This window comes from Haematobia irritans, chromosome 1 (assembly GCF_050003625.1).
Source record: "Haematobia irritans isolate KBUSLIRL chromosome 1, ASM5000362v1, whole genome shotgun sequence".
Taxonomy (NCBI): Eukaryota; Metazoa; Arthropoda; class Insecta; order Diptera; family Muscidae; genus Haematobia; species Haematobia irritans.
This window is the reverse complement of record NC_134397.1, coordinates 180,416,871-180,440,020: the sequence shown is the minus strand read 5'-3', so window position 1 is coordinate 180,440,020 and position 23,150 is coordinate 180,416,871. Positions and strand designations below refer to the sequence as shown.

General features: G+C 31.7%; 1 protein-coding gene and 1 long non-coding RNA gene across 4 annotated transcripts; both read left to right on the top strand.

The window, feature by feature from the left end:
* The first annotated feature begins 1,794 nt into the window (after positions 1–1,794).
* Positions 1,795–15,591, top strand: bcd (bicoid). 2 transcript variants are annotated; one of them, XM_075292219.1, is made up of 4 exons: positions 1,795–2,386; positions 7,158–7,254; positions 7,328–8,331; positions 13,923–15,591. In XM_075292219.1, the coding sequence occupies exons 1-4, from the start codon at positions 2,270–2,272 to the stop codon at positions 14,178–14,180; spliced, it is 1,476 nt and encodes a 491-aa protein (XP_075148334.1). In that variant the 5' UTR covers positions 1,795–2,269; the 3' UTR covers positions 14,181–15,591. The 2 variants fall into 2 exon arrangements, with proteins under 2 accessions (XP_075148334.1, XP_075148335.1); XM_075292220.1 differs by having other exon boundaries at positions 1,798–2,386; positions 7,179–7,254.
* A 3,289-nt stretch (positions 15,592–18,880) lies between these two features.
* Positions 18,881–20,651, top strand: LOC142222204 (uncharacterized). 2 transcript variants are annotated; one of them, XR_012718276.1, is made up of 5 exons: positions 18,881–18,936; positions 19,065–19,215; positions 19,281–19,695; positions 19,760–20,088; positions 20,153–20,651. It is a non-coding gene; the product is annotated as an uncharacterized LOC142222204 (long non-coding RNA). The 2 variants fall into 2 exon arrangements; XR_012718275.1 differs by having other exon boundaries at positions 18,901–19,215.
* The last annotated feature ends 2,499 nt before the right edge of the window (positions 20,652–23,150 follow it).

Genomic DNA, 23,150 nt, shown 5'->3' with positions numbered 1-23,150 from the left:
ATTCAAAAAATGTTGGCAGGGTATGGATGGATTTTTCATAGACACTTTTGCTAACGAAAATTCCTTTTGCAATAACATAGTTTTACCATGTTTTCTTATTGTAGCAAAATGTAGAAAATCGATAATAACGATTCACTGAATTCTCGGTATAAAAGGCACTATTGCATTTCTTATGGGTATCGGGTATTTCGTTAGAGGTACATACGGGGCTTTAATTGTGTCGTCATATTTTTCCTACATTCAAGCCCACGAACACAATTTTCACAAAAAATTGGAGGAAAGGATTTTTCAGGACAGCAACAACGCCTAACTTGTTCATTGAAATACATTTAAAACCTCCTGATGTCAATCATATTTGTCACAATTGGAAATGGTAGATTTGTTATTGTTTGGTTGATTTGTAGAATTCTTGATGCTTTGGTAGATTTTGTAAAACATTCCCCTCCAATTAAAGGGTACTTCACAAAATTTTGACAAAATTTTACTATAGAAATAAAATTTTGAAACAATTTTCTATAGAAATAAAATTTTGACAAAATTTTCTATAGAAATAAAATTTTGACAATATTTTTTATAGAAATAAAATTTTGTCAAAATTTTTTATAGAAATAAAATTTTGATCAATTTTTCTACGGAAATAAAATATTGACAAATTTTTCTATGGAAATAAATAATTGACAAATTTTTCTATGGAAATAAAATTTTGATAAAATTTTCTATAGAAATACAATTTTGACAAAATTTCTATAGAAACAAAACGTTGGCAAAATTTTCTATAGGAATAAAATTTTTACAAAATTTTACTATAGAAATAAAATTTTGACAAAATTTTACTATAGAAATAAAATTTTGACAAAATTTTCTATAGAAATAAAATTTTGACAAAATTTTCTATAGAAATAAAATTTTGACAAAATTTTCTATAGAAATAACATTTTGATAAAATTTTCTATAGAAATAAAATATTGACAAATTTTTCTATAGAAACGAAATTTTGAGATAATTTTTCTATAGAAATAAAATTTTGATAAAATTTTCTATAGAAATAAAATTTTGACAAAATTTTCTATAGAAATAAAAGTTTGTCAACATTTTCTATAGAAATAAAATTTTGACAAAATTTTCTATAGAAATAAAATTTTGACAAATTTTTTATAGAAAAAAAATTTTGACAAAATTTTCTATAGAAATAAAATTTTGATAAAATTTTCTATAGAAATAAAATTTTGATAAAATTTTCTATAGAAATAAAATTTTGAGAAAATTTTGACAAAATTTTCTATAGAAATAAAATTTTTAAAAAATTTTCTAAGAAATAAAATTTTTACAAAATTTTCTATAGAAATAAAATTTTTACAACATTTTCTATAGAAATAAAATTTTGACAAAATTTTCTATAGAAATAAAATTTTTACAAAATTTTCTATAGAAGTAAAATTTTTACAAAATTTTACTATAGAAATAAAATTTTGGCGAAATTTTCTTTAGAAATAAAATTTTGACAAAATTTTCTATAGAAATAAAATTTTGACAAAATTTTCTATAGAAATAAAATTTTGATAAATTGAATTACACGCCCATATTCATTTTTAAACTCTTTTATTAATTGTCGATTTGTGGTACAAATAATACCCGTAATGTGAATCTCTTCTTAAGATCAACTGTCATTGCATTTTATTTCGAATTGCTTTCTCGTTCAGTTAATATCACACATCTTCTTTCACATTGAACATGATGTTCACATGTGGTTGTTGTTGTTGTGACATATTCTATTCTCTCGTAACGGCAGCTACATAACACTCACTCTAACCTAACTCTATTAGTATTTGTTGTGCGTGAACTTGACAATTTCTTGGATGAGAGCTTTTGCGTATATCGTAGAGTTTTTTTTCTTTTTGTCATATCGCAATAACAAAAAAAAAACTATAAGTAGCATAAAGCAAAGCGAAGCCCGTGAGAAAAGGACAGTAAATTTATTATCTATTTATTTACATGGACATTTGATTTCATATCAAATCAATTTTCTCGGTTCGCTATTCGCTGTTTGCCAATGCCCGAAGTTTATTATCGCAAGTGTTACAAATATGTAAACAGGAATGAAAAGTGAAAATAAACCTTGATAACTTTGTGGTTATTCATACCGATATTGTTTATTAACGAAGGTCTTAAATATAAATGATACGATAAAACTTAGCACAAAGAAGAAGAAAACAAAAAAAGAAACTCACAAGTTGGAGGAGAGAACAGTCGTAACGACGACAATATAAAAATGGCGCAACCGCCACCTGATCAAAATTTTTATCATCCTCACCCGCATCCGCATGCGCATCCACATCCTCATCCACAGTTGCAATTGCCACCACAGTTTCGGAATCCATTTGATTTGGTATGTGTTTTTGTTTTAAATCCTATGTGATATTTTTCCTATTAGCTTTTTGTTGAACTTGGGGGAAAAATGGTAGTAGTGTGTGCACCATTGTGATTTTAAGTTTCATATGGATTAAAAATAGACAAAAATCCAATCTAAGGGAGCAGCTTGGGGTTTTGAACTTTTCAGTCAATCAAAAAACCTTTAATTTACTTATAATTGAAAATGTATAAATAGGGATTTTCTGATTTAAGTGAAAGGATTGTTTACGAGCCAGTAAGAGCCCTCAGGTCATTAAAAAACTCAAACATATATGGCAATAAAATGAAAGATATTTCAAAGTGGACCCGATAAGTACGTAGAAAAAGTTGTGAAATGTTTTAAACATAGTCTCCTCTTAACTCCAAACACATGTCCAGCGACTATGATGTGAGTGAAGATAAATTCAAATTTTGAAGCACTTACCGTCACTACAAATACTTTTTTATTTGAATTTAAGTTTACACTTCATTAGAATAGAAGCGCGCAGTGTTGAAAATAGAACCAATATATTTTTACTTAGGGTCAGGGGCGTAGCTAAGCCTCCTCTACACCCAGAGAAGGAATATGATCACCTCAAACATGTTTTAAGAGCAAAATGTTATTTTTGGGTGGTGACCATGTAACATGGTTTTCGCAACCATGTAATTTTCTCGGAAATCATGTATCTGATTTCGGCAAGCAGGTTATATTTGACGAGAAAATAACATTTTAGTGACAAACATTTTACATGGTCACCATACAAAAATAACATTTTGCTCTTGAAACATGTTTTAGGTGATCATATTCCTTCTCTTCGTGTAGATTATTCGAACGTAACTATTACATTAACTCTATACATTTGAAAGACTACATTTGTCGATTTTATAACTACATAAACAAGCTCATAATACACGTAAGCTCGCGAATAAAAATAAATCCAGATATATTGAAGAGAAAGATATATCACCAAAATATTTCCAATTAAAAAGTTGTTTGAAGTTGAAAAACATTTCAATTAATAAATCAATTGATACAAATAACTTTTTAATTAAGATAGAAACATTAAGTTAATTATGTCAATGATTGAAAATTTTTAATTAAATAATTAGTTGATACATTTAACTTTTTAATTAAACTCGGAAGTTTAAGTCAGTTAAAAAAGTGATGGAAATTATTAATTTTTACTTAAAAAATTAATTGAGTTTTGCAAATCACATCAATTAAATTTTTAGTTGTTGATGAAATCAATAAATTTTTTAATCAAGTATTTTTTGTAGAAATAAAATGTTTACAAAATTTTATATTGCAATAAAATTTTAACAAAATTTTATATAGCAATAAAATTTTCACAAAATTTTCTATAGAAATACAATTTTCACAAAATTTTCTACAGAAATAAAATTTTATATAGAAATAAAATTTTGACAAAATTTTATATAGAAATAAAATTTTCTATAGAAATAAAATTTTCACAAAATTTTCTACAGAAATAACATTTTGACAAAATTTTATATAGAAATAAAATTTTGACAAAATTTTATATAGAAATAAATTTTTCACAAAATTTTCTTTAGAAATAAAATTTTCACAAAACTTTCTTTAGAAATAAAATTTTTACAAAATTTTCTATAGAAATAAAATTTTCACAAAATTTTTATAGAAATAAAATTTTCACAAAATTTTCTACAGAAATAAAATTTTGACAAAATTTTATATAGAAATAACATTTTCTATAGAAATAAAATTTTCACAAAATTTTTATAGAAATAAAATTTTCACAAAATTTTATATAGAAATAAAAGTTTGACAAAATTTTATATAGAAATAAAATTTTGACAAAATTTTCTATAGAAATACAATTTTCACTAAATTTTCTATAGAAATAAAATTTTGACAAAATTTTATATAGAAATAACATTTTCTATAGAAATAAAATTTTCACAAAATTTTTATAGAAATAACATTTTCACAAAATTTTCTATAGAAATACAATTTTCACTAAATTTTCTATAGAAATAAAATGTTCACAAAATTTTCTATAGAAATAAAATTTTGACAAAATCTATATATATAAAATTCAAAGCATATTTGTTTATTTGTCTGTTTGTTTGTATGTTCCGGGTAAGTTCGGAAATGGCTGAAAGTTTCACGTATATCGTGAAACTTTCAGAGATCGTAGAGGGCGCTCATGCGGTGAAAATAGAGTACATCAGTTTTTGATACCTGGTCGCGGAGGGTCACCTCTCCTTTGCCCGACTTTTTGAAAATTCGACCAAAGTTGACCGATTTGCTTGAAATTGTCAGTGAAGATTGGCGTTGGCATCCAGACAAAGATCCGCTAGTTTATTTTTCGATATTTGGTCGCGGAGGGGGACCTCCCCTTTGTCCGACTTTTTTTACAGTACAGTGAATAAACTAAAATTCTCTGATTTACTTGAGATTTACAGAGAACGTGCGGTGAGGTTACGAAATTACTATGGGGTACCTGATGTGTTCAATTTTTGGACGGGGAAGGGGGCTTCCCGACTTTTTGAAAATTCGAACAAAACAATCCGATTTGCTTGAAATTTTCAGGAAAGTTTGAAGGGGGGCGTCTAGACACAGAACAGCTACTTTAGTTTTCGATATCTGGTCGAGAAGTTGGACCTCCCCTTTGTCCGACTTCGTTTGAGTACAATGAAAAAAAAACAACACACTAAAGTTCTCTTACTGAAATTTTATTGAAAAACTGGGTGAGGTTACTAAATTTCTATCAGGTTCCTGATGTTTTAATATTTGGGGAGACGTTATGAAATTAATATTGGATACCTGATATTGTGATATTTGGAGAGGAAGGGTGCCTCCCCTTGCCCAGCTTTTTGAAAATTGGGCTTATAATTTGCTTGGCATTTTCTGGAAAGTCTACATAAGATACACTACATCATTTTTCGACTTTTGGTCGGTGAGGGGGAACCTCCTCTAAAACTGAAAAAAAACTAAAATTCTAAAGTTTTATTGAAATTTACAAGGACCGTAGGGGAAGGTTATGAAATCAATATGTTGTACCTGTTGTTTCGGTATTTGGGCGGGGAGGGAATCTTCTCCTTGCCCACACTTGAAGAAAATTTTCTAGATTTTCTTTGAATTTTCAGGGAAGGTTAAGGATGCTACCCACTTCAGTATTTGTCGATATTTTATCGGGGAAAGTGACGTCCCATTAAATAAAATAGAGCAAAATTTAAGCTTCTCCTATTTATTAGAAATTTACAGTGAACATAAGAGAAGGTGATTAAATTAATACAGGTTACATGGCTTTTCGATATCTGGTTGGGGAATGGAATAGTGAAATAAACTTCGTCGATTTACTTGGAATTTATAAGGAACGTTGCGTAGTTTGTGAAATTAATATAAGATACGTGATTTTCTTCGATATCTGGTCGGGGTGGAGCAAATTTTTGAAAATTGAAAGTAGAGGGTTGTCCGTAAATGGGAACTCCGTACATAATTTTATGACTTTTGTACAGGCTTCTGCCAGACTTTTTTAAGTAAAACCTTAAATTTACATTAAATTGACAGGCAACGTAGAAGGTGCATCATTTTCCGGTGTGGTAAATTTTTTAAGTACTTTTACTTTTTCCGATGTAAAGGACGGGAAATATAGATTATTTTTTGTTGTTGAAGTATGATGCTTAATTTTCCGGTATATCGAGGAGAAGGATCTTTTCTTGACAAACCACACAATAAATGTAGAAGATTGCCAACGACTTGAATACAGAGCATAATTTAAAAAATTGGTGGAAAAGGAACACCCTCTCTCCGACTTTTATGAAGACGGACAACGAAAAAGCAAGTTGTCCGATTTGGTTGAAAGAATTTAAACCTTTTCGAATTTGTTCGCAGCTCGAGGATATGGTTGACTAAGTTAACGTATGCTTGGGAAGGCGCAGCGAAGCGGGCCGGGTTACGCTTTTCTTATATAGAAATAAAATTTTGTCAAAATTTTCTATAGAAATAAAATTTTGACAAAATTTTCTATAGAAATAAAATTTTGTCAACATTTTCTATAGAAATAAAATTTTGTCAAAATTTTCTATAGAAATAAAATTTTGTCAAAATTTTCTATAGAAATGAAATTTTAACAAAATTTTCTATAGAAATAAAATTTTGTCAAAATTTTCTATAGAAATGAAATTTTAACAAAATTTTCTATAGAAATAAAATTTTGTCAAAATTTTCTATAGAAATAAAATTTTGTCAAAATTTTACATACTTTCATTGCTCTGAAGAAAATATTGAGAGAAAAGAAAGTTTTTTTCCTTTTCAATTTAATGTTTAAATTAAATTAGGATATTTTAGCCATACTCTAAAGTAAGGTAAATTTTCTTTAATGTAAAGAAAAACATTACTAAACTAGGACATCGCTTATTTGCATTAAAAATAATAAAGATTCAAATGTAGGCTAAGGTTTATAAACGTTAAACGATAATTTTCATTTTAAAGAGCCTAGATTTAAAGCTAGATAGCTCCAAAAATGTTATTCTTTAAGAAGTCACCTCTTTGGATTCGAATCAATACCACAATCCTTAATTGTTGTTAAGAATCTTTGGATCCAAGTAAACTTTTTTTGAGTCTAAAAATTTCCAAAAAAAAAGTCAAGAGATATGCATATAATGTCCTATATCAGTCCATTTTTATATGGCCCCAATTTAGGCAATATCTATCCCTTTTGGGTTTCTTTTTAATATTTCATATTGGCAAACAAATTTTAAAATAGTTTTTAATGTTAAAGATAACATGGTTATTGTTACAGCTCTTTGACGAACGTACTGGTGCAATCAACTACAATTATATACGTCCATACATACCCAACCAACTTCCCAAACCAGGTGAGTATATCAAATGAGCTTCTTATCTTTTAACGTCTTCTTACTTGTGATTTTGGTTTTTCTATTACCTCAGATGATCTTTCCGATCCACTGGTTATGCGCCGTCCACGGCGTACCCGTACAACGTTTACAAGTGTTCAGATAGCCGAGTTGGAACAACATTTTCTGCAAGGACGTTATCTGACATCATCACGGCTAACCGAACTCTCGGCTAAGCTAGCATTGGGTACAGCTCAGGTGAAGATTTGGTTTAAAAATCGCAGACGACGTCACAAAATTCAATCGGATCAGCAGAAAGAATTCTCCTGTGACGGTATGCCTATGTCACCATCCGTTTCTAATTCAATCAAATCGGAACCTCATGGTAGTGCTAGCAGCTGTGGCAGCAACAACAGTAATGGTTCTACATCCTCATCGTCTTCGGGTGGCCCACCCAGCTTGCAGTCATTGAATTTAAATGGTAGTGGCGCAACAACACCAAATACCTTGACGCCATCGCCCACACCTACAACACCAACAACAACAAATCATATGGACCATTATGGCGAACCAGGATTTAATCCTTACTATTATAACAATCATCATGCATCGCATCCATCTCATCCCTCGCATCATCCCCACCATCATCATCATCATCAATCACATCATTCTCATGCTACATTGAGTCATCCATATGCGGGAACAGCTAATGCAGCTGGAGCTCAGTATTATCCTCCACCACCACCACCCGGTAGACTGCAACATCATCAGCATCAATCACACCAACAGCAGTATCACAGTCCACATCCTCATCAATTTCAGATGCAACATAAACCACAGGCTACAGCAATTAAAGAGGATCCAGATTATAACTATAATAATTCCTATTATATGCGTATGCCTCCAGGAACTGGGGGTGGTAATCCAGCGACGACGACGACGACGGTGGTGGAGCCATCTAGTGCTATGTCACCGAATTCTGAAGTCTATGAGCCACTAACACCAAAAAATGATGACAATTCCAGCATGTGCAATGGTGCCGGAGGTAATAATGTCGATGTTGGTGACGATCTCGATGAAACCAAGACAAAATTACGGGTAAGTACAGATATCAATCGAGGATATTGGAAGGGAGAAAAAATTACATTTTTTAATAGAATATATGAATAGAAAATTTTGTAACCATATGTGGTTGGAAAATGAAATCTATGCGACTCTTGGTGTGAGCTCGTCTATTTCCATCGAACAAAACTTTTCCCAAATATGAAAAGACCGAAATGTGACGGCTGCCACCGACAACCCTATCTCACTTCGGATAAGTCGCCTTCAGGTAGCCTACATTTTGTCGTTCCTTTTACCATGTTTGATAGATCCTTTACAACTTATCTATCCCTGAGCATATGTTACATGATTCTAACCACTCGTTCCATATGTAAGAGAAAATAAATTCGCATATGAATAATCGTTTCAGCGCCACCTATATTTGAACAACATTCTCTAAAATGATGGTTTTCGACTGGTATAAAAACCATTTGCCAAAAATCTTTTGAATCGCAGCAATGCAGCATATACAAAACAGAGAGAAATATGTCCACTGTAGCCAAGTGCAAAAATATTGGTATCCAGATTATAGTCCTCTATCCGTAAAAAAAACTGTTATTGCAAAATTTGTTTGGGATTCCCAATGTATGTCCTACATTGGGAATCCCAGGTTTTTGTAGGACATACTCGAGAGAAATGTGGATTCCCAATATAGGACCTATAAAAAATGGTGGTATTGCTCCTAATTGCGTCCATATACCTGGAACCTTTGGTTAAAATTTGACTTTTCCATATTTTACCGTTTGGTCAATTTATTCAAATATTCGAATATAACATTTTTTCACATATAGATGGCGCTAATATCTGTAGTACAAACCAATAATCGATTTATCGACTTTTCGATTATTGACTTTTAAGCAAAAATCGATTTTCGATTATTTCATAGAAATAATGATTCTAAAAAATATTTGTTTTTATGAAATCTATTTACCTTTTTGTGAGTGCTATCAATAAAAGTTGGTAAGAAATGTCAAAAATTAGTGTTCTGGCCAAACATGTTAATTGTTTTTGAAATATTTTTACAATGTTCAATTTTTTATTTTTATTCTTATTGGTAATAGAGAATGGGTACATTTTAATTTAATTGAAATCAATGAATAGAACATTAAAACCGATTTTTGATAGTCAAAATTGAAAAAATAGTTGAAAATCCAAAATCGAAATTAAATTTTAGTTGAAAATCCAATATCGGTTTTGCGATTATTAATAAATCGATAATAATCGATTTCGACTTTTTTAGATTTTCATGTCAAAATTCGAATAATCGATTAATCCATTTTCGATTTATAGATCCCTAGGCGCTAATACGATTATTCACACCGATTTATTTCCCCTTGCATTCATTCCTATTGTGAAGACTCTCATTGATCTTATGATATAGATCCCTTATTATGGAATCAGCTCTGTTCCTCTTCGAGTCCATGGTTATGACAGGGTGGTAGTGCAGTGAAGAGGTTAAGGATACCATTCCAGCCTTGTATACAAATGGTTATGGGTTCAATCCCATTTTCTACCGAACACCCAAAAAGCTTTTCAGTGGTGGTTTAACCACTCACAGTAATGCTGGTGACATTTCTGTGTGTTTCAAAGCTTCTCTAAGTGGTTTCATTGCGGTTCAGACCGGACCAGTGTTGCCAGTATTTTCCGTCCCCAAAAAACCCCAATTAAAATTAAAATTCTTCACAACCCCCAACGCCCCCCAATATTTTTTACAAGCTTTTAAGGAAAATATAGACTGTAGATAATCAGTAATAATTTAAAATTGAAAAAAATATTTAGACTGCAATAATATCAAGATTTCAAAACACAAAGCCAGGAGAGCGGTGATGGTCGTCCAAATGCTCGAGAAATATAAATGGCATTCCGATCGCCATGCATTTATGAAGGAAAATTTACTTCTAAATTTACTTGTCTATAGAAATAAAATTTTGAGAAAATTTTCTACAGAAATAAAATTTTGAAAAAATTTTCTATAGAAATAAAATTTTGAGAAAATGTTCTATAGAAATAAAATTTGGACAACATTTTCTACAGAAATAAAATTTTCAAAAAAATTTCTACAGAAATAACATTTTGACAATATTTCCTATAGAAATATAATTTTGACAATATTTTCAATAGAAAAAAAATTTGACAAAATTTTCTATAGCAATAAAATTTTGACAAAATTTTCAATAGAAAAACAATTTGACAAAATTTTCTTTAGAAATAAAATAAAAATGTCTATAGAAAAAAAAAATAAATAAGATTTTTTTTAAATTCCAAAAAAAAAAAAACATTGTCCAAATCGGCCTAGATTTAAATACACATATACTTGTACAATAGTCTTTAAATTTGATATTATGTAATTTTAGCACTTTTTGGCTTCTAAAAGTACATTTTCAGTACTTTTTTTGTTAACATCATTTATCATCCCTGGGTTGCATCATCTTCATCATTTCTACATTTATAGGATACATTGTCTAAAAGGAAAACTTATGCAGGGCCCGAGTCCTCAAGAAATGATTTCTCAAATTGTATAAAATCGTCTTAGCCAAGCTGAGTAAAATTATAACTTAGCACTTGGGCCATCAATAATAAAATCCTATGTGTCCGCTTCCAGCCCAAATGTTTCATTTGCACCCTATTTTATGCCGTGGAATAAAGAGGACCAAAGTTTCCTTTTTTAAATTTTTGACGATTTAGAGAAATAAAAAGAATTTCATGAAATCCTGATATTTTATATTGAATCAAATTCGAAAAACGTTCCCAAAATTTATGGAAATTCCCCTATCAAATCCCCAAGTCTCGAACTCAAAATTTTGGAATTATATAATGTCCCACACTACTTTTAGTGTCCCAAACTTTCGACTTAAAAATATCCAAATGACGTTCCCTTTCGTTTCAAATTCCACTTGCTCAACATTAAAAGTCAATTAGTCGATCTGACGCTATTCTCAAATAGTCAAATGGTCGAAAAGTCGACTTTCTCCTCTTGTATCCCTATCCAAAACACAGCTCCCAATAGGGGTTAGGTTAGGTTAAAGTGGCAGCCCGATTAAGTTTCAGGCTCACTTAGACTATTCAGTCCATTGTGATACCACATTTACTAAAAGTACCTATTACATATGGGCACCTAACCCCAACAGGAGTTAGGGACAGGTTCTTTCCATAGCAATGCTGCAGGTTTTAAGTGGAATTCAACTTACCCTACTGAATGTTGATCCATGTATACTTAGGGTGTTAGACGAACTGCTAATGAAGAGACGTATTTCAGCCACACTAGGACAAGCAAATATACAAAGGTATGTGAACAGAGGCACTCCCCAAGGAGGAGTTCTATCACCTCTTCTTTGGAATGTTGCTATAAATAGCCTTCTGGTTACTCTAGAAAAAGGAAGGATAAAAGTGGTGGCATACGCAGATGATGTGGCTCTGGCAGTCAGGGGAAAATTCCCATCTACAATCAGAGATATTATTCAGAGGGTCCTCCGGATGACTGAGAAATGGGCGAAAGACAATGGTCTTGGGGTAAATCCTGCAAAGACAGAATTAGTCATGTACTGCAAAGATCGCAAAACTCCCACGGTTAGGCCTATTTCCTTAGGGGGTATTGAAGAAAGGGCGAGAAAGGCAACGGTAGCTTTGTACTCGTGCAAAAAGCAATAGGAAAAAAGTGGGGACTAAAACCAAAAATTGTGCATTGGCTATACACGGTAGTGGTTAGACCTATAATGCTATATGGTGTTATAGTCTGGTGGCCGGCACTTCAGAAACCGACTTGTTTAGATAAAGTTCAGCGTATGGCGTGTTTGTGTATTTCAGGCGCATTCAGCAAGACAGGACCAAATGCCCTTAATGTCATGCTTCATCTATTGCCTTTAGACATTTGGGCCAAGTCAGCTGCAACAACGGCTGTGCGGTTGCGCGAGCTATCGCTGTGGTCGGAAAAAAGTTACGGTCACAGTTCGGTCCTCAAAATAATGCCAGATGGCGGATTACACTTTGGAGAGTCCACTTTTCGACAAAAAGTTTGAGATTCTAATCCCCAACAGTGAGGCGTGGTGCACACAGACCCCGGGGAATAAAGAATATATAGATTTCTACACTGATGGCTCCAAATTGGATGGACAAGTGGGGTTCGGAGTATATTCTAATGATCTGGAACTTCGAATAGCGAAAAGATTACCTAATCACTGTAGTGTTTTTCAGGCTGAAATATTAGCAATAAGAGAGGTGGCGAATTGGCTGAGAAGTAATGTTCCAAAAAATGTGGACATTAATATATACTCAGACAGTCAACCTGCAATAAAATCCTTGGACTCTGTGTTCCTCAACTCGAAAACGGCCATCGACTGCCGCAAATCTCTCAATGAGATGGCTGAGCAGTACAATATTCACCTAATATGGGTGCATGGCCATAGGAACATACCGGGGAACTGCAAAGCGGATGAGTTGGCAAGGCTAGGGACTACCTTACATATTCCAGGGGAACTAGAATTTGTTGATATGCCCCTAGCTATCTGCAAGCTCATGCTGCGTGAGAAGGCTGTTATGATGGCAAATGTTCGATGGGAGAATTGCAAGGGTTGTAACGACACCAAGCAAATATGGCGCCATTTAAACATAAACCGCACACTAGATATGCTAGTGTTCTCGAGACGCCAGATATCACTCCTGATATCTGCTATAACGGGTTGCTGCCTGATAGGCGATTTTGCAAAAACTATTGGCGCGAAGTATATTGACTATTGTATGAGCTGCCATGATGCGGAGGAAAAGGAATCAATTAAACAACTCTTGTATGAGTGTCCTGCATTTTGTGTAAAGCGCAAGCAACTTTTAGGAGCATATAGCTTCAGATTACTGGCGGATCTGGAAAACGTTAACTTAAGCAGTCTGCTAATGTTTTTGAAACAATCTGGTTGGTTCAACGAAGAAAAATAATCAAGAAGGTTCAGCGGTTAAAACTAGAAGTGCCCATATGTAATAGGCACTTTTAGTTAATGTGGTATCACAATGGACTGAATAGTCTAAGTGAGCCTGAATCTTAATCGGACTGCCACTTTAACGTAACCTAACCTACCCTACGGGAAATTGATGCAAATTGCCACTGACGGACCTATAACAGGATTGGTATCTGAAGCATCGATTTGTCGCAATTTTAAAATTTTCATATAATTATTGATTTCAATACTGTCTGAATATTAAAATCTTAAGGGATCGGGTGGTGCTACTAAATTATCCCAGGATGTGTCTTTTGGAATGAGTCCATATGGTGTCTTAAAGTGTAAATTTTCCCGTTAATAACAAACCTATGTCAAAGTGACCGATCCCTTCTATACCTTTTGACTAGAAATGGGACTGGTTCATACACACCAGGAACTGATCCTGTACCAGTCTTGGGGTCGATCCATTTCCCTTAGGGTAGTTTCTTGAATCACTGCGACATTGATTCACGGTCCCACAAAGGCGCTAATTGCTTCTTTCATAAAGAATGTAAACTACAAGTTTATGTGGTCGCCAAAACACTTCAGCTGAATTCCATCCTAATAGATCAAAATGGAATTTTCACTAACTAACATACTTTGTTTCTATTCTCGTTACAGGTTATTGTATCCAGTAATGCAAACCGTACTGACGATGGTTGTAACAATACCAATTCTATCGGCAATGACACCACTGGCACCCCGGCCATTAACATCATAGACGAGTGTACAGGGGCATTTGCAAAATATCAAAAGATGACCTCTGCTGATCCCAATGATCCCAACTATCAGTGTACGATGGATACGATAATGCATGCGTATAATAATCATCGTAATACGACGGCTAATAATCAACAATTCGCCTATTGTTTTAATTAATCGATGATAAATGGATGGATGATCTCGAATGAATGGATTGGCTTCCAATGGCTGCTAACCCATTGATGGACTGTGATTGAAAATTAAAGGCAATTTTAAGTGCTATTATTGAGAGCTATTAACTCCTTGTTGTTCCTTGATTGTACAAAGTTCAAAAGAAATTTTAAATTGTTATATAGAATTTGTATTGTTAAAAAAATTAACCCCCCCCCTTCACGTATTATATACATAATTATTTTTTAAGTATATAAGTTTGTTTGTAATGTGTTTTTTTTTTTTGTCTGTTATGTTTATAAGTAGGTCACTATATTCTTCTTATGGTTTTAGACAATTTCAAAGATGTGCACTTTGTTTCATAAATAATCAATGTTTAGTTTATAAGTTTAAGATTATATTTAAGTTAAGTATTCTCTAGTTAAACAAAAAACTTGCCTAATTTAGATTCGTTATTCATTCGGCAGAGCTGCAAATTCCAGAGCCCATGAATTTGCACCACTGCCCATGAATGAATGTATGGGCTCGAATTTAAATTATGTTAGTTTTTTTTTTTCTACTGTGATCATTTAATCCATTCTTGTCTCGTCTATAGTTTGCAATAAGTCATAGCCTTAAGTCTTAATTTCATAATTTTAATGATGTTAATTTTTTTTTTAATGCTTTTATTGAATTGATTTACTCCTCTATGTCCTTGATGACTCCAAAAGGGGGACGGACATTCAATTTTAATGGGAGAAATGCTGAAACTGTTACAGACCCACAAAATGTAAAATGTTGCTCTCGCTAAAAACGAATATTTTGCTTGGTTTTTAACAAAAGAGCCAACATTTGGACAACAAATATTCATTTGCTGAGTATTTTTGAAAATCACAGCGATTTCTTTGAAGCATCTACTTTGGATACAAACTCCAAATAGGGACAAACTGGAGTTCTTTAGTCATCTTGCGCTTTAGATGAATCTTAGTTTTATTTATCTACAACTCGACAAATGGGGTGTGAATTAAAATTGGTTCAATTTGGTTTGAGATGACCTGAGAGAATCCAAAATTTGTCACCTCCTAGTGAGATGTTCTATTAGATTGAATTTCCTTATGTCCAATTGGCTTGGTAGATTCATATTCATATAAAGGCAATTAGTAAATTTTGATTATTTCGAAACATTTTGCATATCAAAAATTGTTTAACCTGTGTTCGTGTGTCTTGTTTTTTTTTTTGGTAAATCGTGTATTGTCTATTGTCCAAAGTTTGTTTTTCCATAAAACATTTTTCTACATGTCACTTAAAGCTATCATTTTAGCGTTTGCTACTGTTGCGATTGATATGACTTTGTTTCAGCATATTTCAGTGTTATTTTAAGTATAATTTTATATCTAAAGTTTAAGCATTTTTAATAAAGCTTGTATTAACTGTATAATTATTTTAATTAATTTTTTCGCCCTTTATCAGATCTTCATGTGATTTAATGCACAAGGTCGTTGGTTCGATTCCTGCTTCACCCGAACATCAAAAATTTTTCAGCGGTGGTTTATCCCACCTCAGTAATGCTGATGACATTTCTGAGTGTTTCAAAGCTTTTCTAAGTGGTTTCACTGCAATGTGGAACGCCGTTCGAACTTGGCTATAAAAACGAGGTCCCTTGTCATTGAGCTTGACGTGGAATCGGGCAGCACTCAGTGATAAGAGAGAAACACCACTGTGGTATCACAATGGACTGAATGGTCTAAGTGAGCCTGATACATCGGGCTGCCACCTAAGCTAACCTAACAAAAGAAATGCGATATCGAAACGATCTTTTTGAAAGCAAAACAAAAAAATTAGTCGTAACGGTATTGCTTTCGTGAGATTTCACTCCTACGTGTAAGAGGTGTTCTGGATGCATTGCGTCCAATAAGAAAAATAAGAACAAACAGCCTTATATTTCGCCGGGCCAAATCTTAAATACATGAATCATATATCAAACAGTCCTATGAAAACTAAAAACAAGTATATACAGCAGTAAGTTCGGCCGGGCCGAATCTTAAATACCCACCACCATGAACCAAATATTAGAGTTTCATTTGAAATTTCAGGAGGGCTTGAGGACACTTCCGGAAGATAAATTTAAAGATTTCACCTATGAGGACTATATCAGATTCTGGATTTATAAGAACCATTTTTGTTTTAGTTTTAGAGGAATTATTAACATCTCTTGTAAGTGTACAAGAAAAGTATAAAATAACGTCTTGAGATGAAATCTTGAATCTGTAGATTTTCACCCGAGAAGTAAAATTTGGAAATTTTACATTGAGTTTCAAGCAATTTTCATGATCAGTTGGCCTTCTACACCCTCACGAAGTGAAGTCGGTCTATATGGAGGCATTACCAAATGGACCGATAAAAACTTAATCCGGTACACGTTTTTGTGAGCCTCAAATACCAGAATATTTAGAATTTCAGGCAAATCAGAAAAAAACTACGGTTTCTAGAAACCCAAGGATTTAAATCTGGAAATCGTTCTTATGGGGGCTATACTAAAATATGGACCGATACTCACCGTTTTCGGCACACCTCTTTATGGCCCGAAAATACCTCTAGATTTCCAATTTCAGGCAAATTGGATAAAAACTTTGGATTCTAGAAGCCCAAGAAGTAAAATTGGGAAATCGGTCTATATGGGGGCTATACCAAAATATGGACCGATACTCATCATTTTAGGCACACCTATTTATGTTCCTAAAATACATCTAGATTTCCAATTTCAGGCAAATTGGATATAATCTACGGTTTCTATAAGCCCAAGCCCCCAAATCGGGAGGTCGGTTTATATGGGCACCATACCAAAACATGGACCGATGCTCACCAATTTTGGCACACCTCTTTACGGTTCTAAAGTACCTTTTGATTTCCAAATTCAGATAAATTGGATAAAAACTGCGGTTTCTATAAGCCCAAGAAGTAAAATCGGGAGATCGGTCTATATGGGGGCTATACCAAAACATGGACCGATACTCACCATTTTTGGCACACCTCTTTATGGCCATAAAATACCTCTAGATTTCAAATTTCAGGCAAATTGGATGAAAACTGCGGTTTCTATAAGCCCAAGAAGTAAAATCGGGAGATCGGTCTATATGGGGGCTATACCAAAACATGGACCGATACTCACCATTTTTGGCACACCTTTTTATGGTCATAAAATACCTCTAGATTTCAAATTTCAGGCAAATTGGATGAAAACTGCGGTTTCTATAAGCCCAAGAAGTAAAATCGGGAGATCGGTCTATATGGGGGCTATACCAAAACATGGACCGATACTCACCATTTTTGGCACACCTCTTTATGGTCATAAAATACCTCTAGATTTCAAATTTCAGGCAAATTGGATGAAAACTGCGGTTTCTATAAGCCCAAGAAGTAAAATCGGGAGATCGGTCTATATGGGGGCTATACCAAAACATGGACCGATACTCACCATTTTTGGCACACCTCTTTATGGTCATAAAATACCTCTAGATTTCAAATTTCAGGCAAGTTGGATAAAAACTGCAGTTTCTATAAGCCCAAGAAGTAAAATCGGGAGATCGGTCTATATGGGGGCTATACCAAAATATGGATCGATACTCACAATTTTTGGCACACGTGTTTGTGGTCCTACAATACCTCTAGATTTCCAATTTCAGGCAAATTGGATAAAAACTACGATTTCTATAAGCCTAAGACCCCAAATCGGGAGGTCGGTTTATATGGGGACTATATCAAAACCTGGACCGATATAGCCCATCTTCGAACTTGACCTGCCTGCAGACAAAAGACGAGTTTGTGCAAAATTTCAACACGATTGCTTTATTATTGAAGACTGTAGCGTGATTACAACAGACAGACAGACAGACAGACGGACAGACGGACATCGTTATATCGTCTTAGAATTTCTCCCTGATCAAGAATATATATACTTTATATAGTCGGAAATCGATATTTCGATGTGTTACAAACGGAATGACAAACTTATTATACCCCCGTCACCATTCTATGGTGGTGGGTATAAAAATTTAGAGTTTTCAAATTTTGACCAAATTTTCTATAGAAATAAAATTTTGACAAAATTTTCTAAATAAATAAAATTTTGCCACAATTTGCTAAATAAATAAAATTTTGCCACAATTTGCTAAATAAATAAAATTTTCTATAAAAATAAAATTTTGACAAAATTTTCTATAGAAATAACATTTTAGCAAAAATTTCTATAGAAATAAAATTAAGACAAAATTTTCAATAGAAATAACATTTTGTAAATGTTGACAAAATTTTCTATAGAAATAAAATTTTAACAAAATTTCCTATAGAAATAAAACTTTAACAAAATTTTCTATAGAAAAAAAATTGCGACAAAATTTTTCTGTAGAAATAAAATTTTGACAAAATTTCTAAATAAATACAATTTTGACAAAATATTCTAAATATTTTGTTTAGGCAGTAGTCGACTATCAAACCCTTTTTCGGGAGGTTCAAGTGTAGTTCACGTTGGGTTGAGTGAATTACCCGAATTTATTCTGATAATTGGTTGATAGTTTTGCTGCAAGTAGAGGATGCTGATGAGGAATGTGGTAATTCCGAAACAGCTGTACATCCAACCATCTTGCAGTCTATAGGGCTTTGCCCAAATAAATTTGACAAGCATACTTTTCCTCTGTTGGTTAAGCTACACTTGTAGTTTAGTCAATGCATGCCCAATAAACACAGGATGAGCGTTTTTCAAATGCAAAAACTTTTCAGTTTGAGGGTAAATATAATTTTCAACATAAATTCAACTTGACTTGAAATAGCTCATCTTCAATAAATCTTCAAACTGTTTGCGAATTACAACCAATTTGGCAAAATGTTGACGAAAACTTTGAAAATGTGTTGAAGATAATTGGAGAAAACTTTGACAAAACACTACCCTGAAATGCAACGAAAAAACCACATGGTTTTCAATACTACTTTGGACAACAAAGTTCGTGGAAGAAATACAAAAATGTGGAAATTTTTAATAATCAATTGAAATTGCTTATAATAATTGGTAAGTAAAACTAAAACACGAAATGAAAACTTTAAGGAAGTCACTAAACTCAAATCTCTTTGCAGACAACTAAAATATTTGGATGCTGATTCTTGGACACATTAAGAGGCTGGCCGATGAAAAATGGTAGTGGCTTATCGAGAAGAGAAAGTTTCCATAAATCAAAGTGCAACCAAAAAAAACTTGGTATTTATGCTTTTCCATATCAACAACTACTGGATGATAATTCGCAATTCACAAAATAACAAATTAAACCGATGATGCGATATAAATTAAACTATCGATGTGATATAGTTTAATTTATATCGCATCATCGGTTTAATTTGTTATTTTGTGAATTGAAATTGCTGGAAATTTATTCCAATTATCTGGACATCAAGTTCCTGAAAATTGCCAGTATTTTAATAACAACAATTTTGTAACACCAACGTTCTTGAGGAAATCACGAAGTACGTGGTCAGTTGGAAGAAATAAAAATTGGTAAGTCAAAATAAAAAGTGAAATGAAAACATAATGGAAATCACAAAACTCGATTGTTTTGCAGAAAACTAAAATCATTGGATGGTATATTCTTGGAAGATGTTGGCCGATGAAAAACCGATGAAGGGAACAATAAAGAAAAGTTTTCAGAAAACTTACAAAGTGCAATCAATTAAACCAAAGTGCAACAATTCCTATATCAAGAACTTCTGGATGAAAATGTGCATCATCGGTTTAATTTGTTATTTTGTGAATTGAAATTGCTGGAAATTTATTCAAATTATCTGGTCATCAAGTTCCTGAAAATTGCCAGTATTTTAATAACAATTTTGTAACACCAACGTTCTTGAGGAAATCACGAAGTACGTGGTCAGTTGGAAGAAATAAAAATTGGTAAGTCAAAATAAAAAGTGAAATGAAAACATAATGGAAATCACAAAACTCGATTGTTTTGCAGAAAACTAAAATCATTGGATGGTATATTCTTGGAAGATGTTGGCCGATGAAAAACCGATGAAGGGAACAACAAAGAAAAGTTTTCAGAAAACTTACAAAGTGCAATCAATTAAACCAAAGTGCAACAATTCCTATATCAAGAACTTCTGGATGAAAATGTGCATTACATCAATTTACATCCCGTCATCAGTTTGATATTTTGTGATTTCCTCTTGCTGGAATCTATTCTAACACACAAGCCAGCAAGTTCCTCGATAGTAATTATTTCAAATTGCCAGCATATTAATGACACCAACATTATGGAGGAAATGGAATTATACATGTAAAAATGTTTAAGATATTTAAAGTTGTATTCATAGTTTTATTTATTAATACTTTTAATAAGATAATTACATTTTGATTGGTATTATATTATTATTTTTATATATTATTAATGTTATTTTTAAGATTATTATATTTGTTAACGAAAAAAATAATAAAATTTACAAAATCCCTAGAAATTTAGTATTGACTTTCAGTTAGAACTAGGATTGACTTTCATACAAATTGTGGTTGGAAAGTATTCGCAACAATGGTAATTTTTTATTTTTCTCACATTGAAAACTGTTTGAGAAATTATTGAGTAGCGATGCATTTCAATTTGAGGATTACAATTGAGAAATTATTGCTATTGTGTTGAATTTTACTGTTGAGGGTAATGTCTGTTTTTTGTTGAGAACGCGATTTTCTCAACAATTTCTCAACTTGAATATTACCCTAATCCTTTGAAAAAATGTTTGAAAAATTATTGAATTTTAGTATTTTTCAAACGTTTGTGTTTATTGGGTGGCTTTAAGCTGAGATCAAAAAACAAAAAAAAAAAAAAACAACAATAACGATTGAAGAGAAGCCAACAATAACAAACAAAACGAATGAAGATAGAGGAAGCACGCTCAAAAACAAACCCAGCCAAATACATACAAATCGATGATTTGAGTTTGGCAAAGGAAAAGAGATATGCTGGCAAATTTGTTTAGGCAGTAGTCGACTATCAAACCCTTTTTCGGGAGGTTCAAGTGTAGTTCACGTTGGGTTGAGTGAATTACCCGAATTTATTCTGATAATTGGTTGATAGTTTTGCTGCAAGTAGAGGATGCTGATGAGGAATGTGGTAATTCCGAAACAGCTGTACATCCAACCATCTTGCAGTCTATAGGGCTTTGCCCAAATAAATTTGACAAGCATACTTTTCCTCTGTTGGTTAAGCTACACTTGTAGTTTAGTCAATGCATGGCTTTAAGCTGAGATCAAAAAACAAAAAAAAAAAACAACAATAACGATTGAAGAGAAGCCAACAATAACAAACAAAACGAATGAAGATAGAGGAAGCACGCTCAAAAACAAACCCAGCCAAATACATACAAATCGATGATTTGAGTTTGGCAAAGGAAAAGAGATATGCTGGCAAATTTGTTTAGGCAGTAGTCGACTATCAAACCCTTTTTCGGGAGGTTCAAGTGTAGTTCACGTTGGGTTGAGTGAATTACCCGAATTTATTCTGATAATTGGTTGATAGTTTTGCTGCAAGTAGAGGATGCTGATGAGGAATGTGGTAATTCCGAAACAGCTGTACATCCAACCATCTTGCAGTCTATAGGGCTTTGCCCAAATAAATTTGACAAGCATACTTTTCCTCTGTTGGTTAAGCTACACTTGTAGTTTAGTCAATGCATGGCTTTAAGCTGAGATCAAAAAACAAAAAAAAAAAAAAAAACAACAATAATAAATAAAATTTTCACAAAATTTTCTACAGAAATAAAATTTTGACAAATTTTTCTATAAAAATAAAATTTTGACAAAAGTTATTATAGAAATAAAATTAAGACAAAATTTTCTATAGAAATGAAATTTTAGAAAATTTTCTATAGAAAAAAATGCGACAAAATTTTCTATAGAAATAAAATTTCGACAAAATTTTCTACAGAAATAATATATTGACAAAATTTTCTATAGAAATAAAATTTTAACAAAATTTTCTATAGAAATAAAATTTTGACTAAATTTTCTAAAGAAATAAAATTTTAACCAAATTTTCTAAAGAAATAAAATTTTAACCAAATTTTCTATAGAAATAAAATTTTAACCAAATTTTCTATAGAAGTAAAATTTCGATAAAATTCTATAAAGAAAAAAAATGTTGACAAAATTTTCTATAGACATAAAATTTTCTATAGAACTAAAATTTTGACAAAATTTTCGATAGAAATAAAATTTTGACAAAATTTTCTATAAAAATAAAATTTTGGCAAAATTTTCAATAGAAATAAAATTTTGTAAATATTTGCTATAGAAATAAAATTTTGATAAAATTTTCTATAGAAATAAAATATTGACAAAATTTTGACAAAATTTTCTATAGAAATAAAATTTTGACAATATTTCTATACAAATACAATTTTGACAAAATTTTCTATAGAAATAAAATTTTGACAAAATATTCCATGAAAATAAAATTTTAACAAAAATTTCTAAAGAAAAAAAATTTTAACCAAATTTTCTATAGAAATAAAATTTTGAAAAAAAATCCATAGAAATAAAATTTAGACAAACATTTTTATAGAAATAAAATTTTGACAATATTTTCTAAGAAATAGAATTTTGTCAAAATTTTCTATAGAAATAAAATTTCGATAAAATGTTGACAAAATTTTCTATAGAACTAAAATTGTGACAAAATTTTCGATAGAAATAAAATTTTGACAAAATTTTTTATAGAAATTAAATTTTGACTAAATTTTCTATAGAAATAAAATTTTGACAAAATTTTCTATAGAAATAAAATTTTGACAAAATTTTCTATAGAAATAAAATTTTGACAAAATTTTCTATAGAAATAAATTAAAAAAAAAAAAAATTCTATAGCAATAAAATTTAGGCAAACATTTTTATAGAAATAAAATTTTGACAATATTTCTATACAAATACAATTTTGACAAAATTTTTTATAGAAATAAAATTTT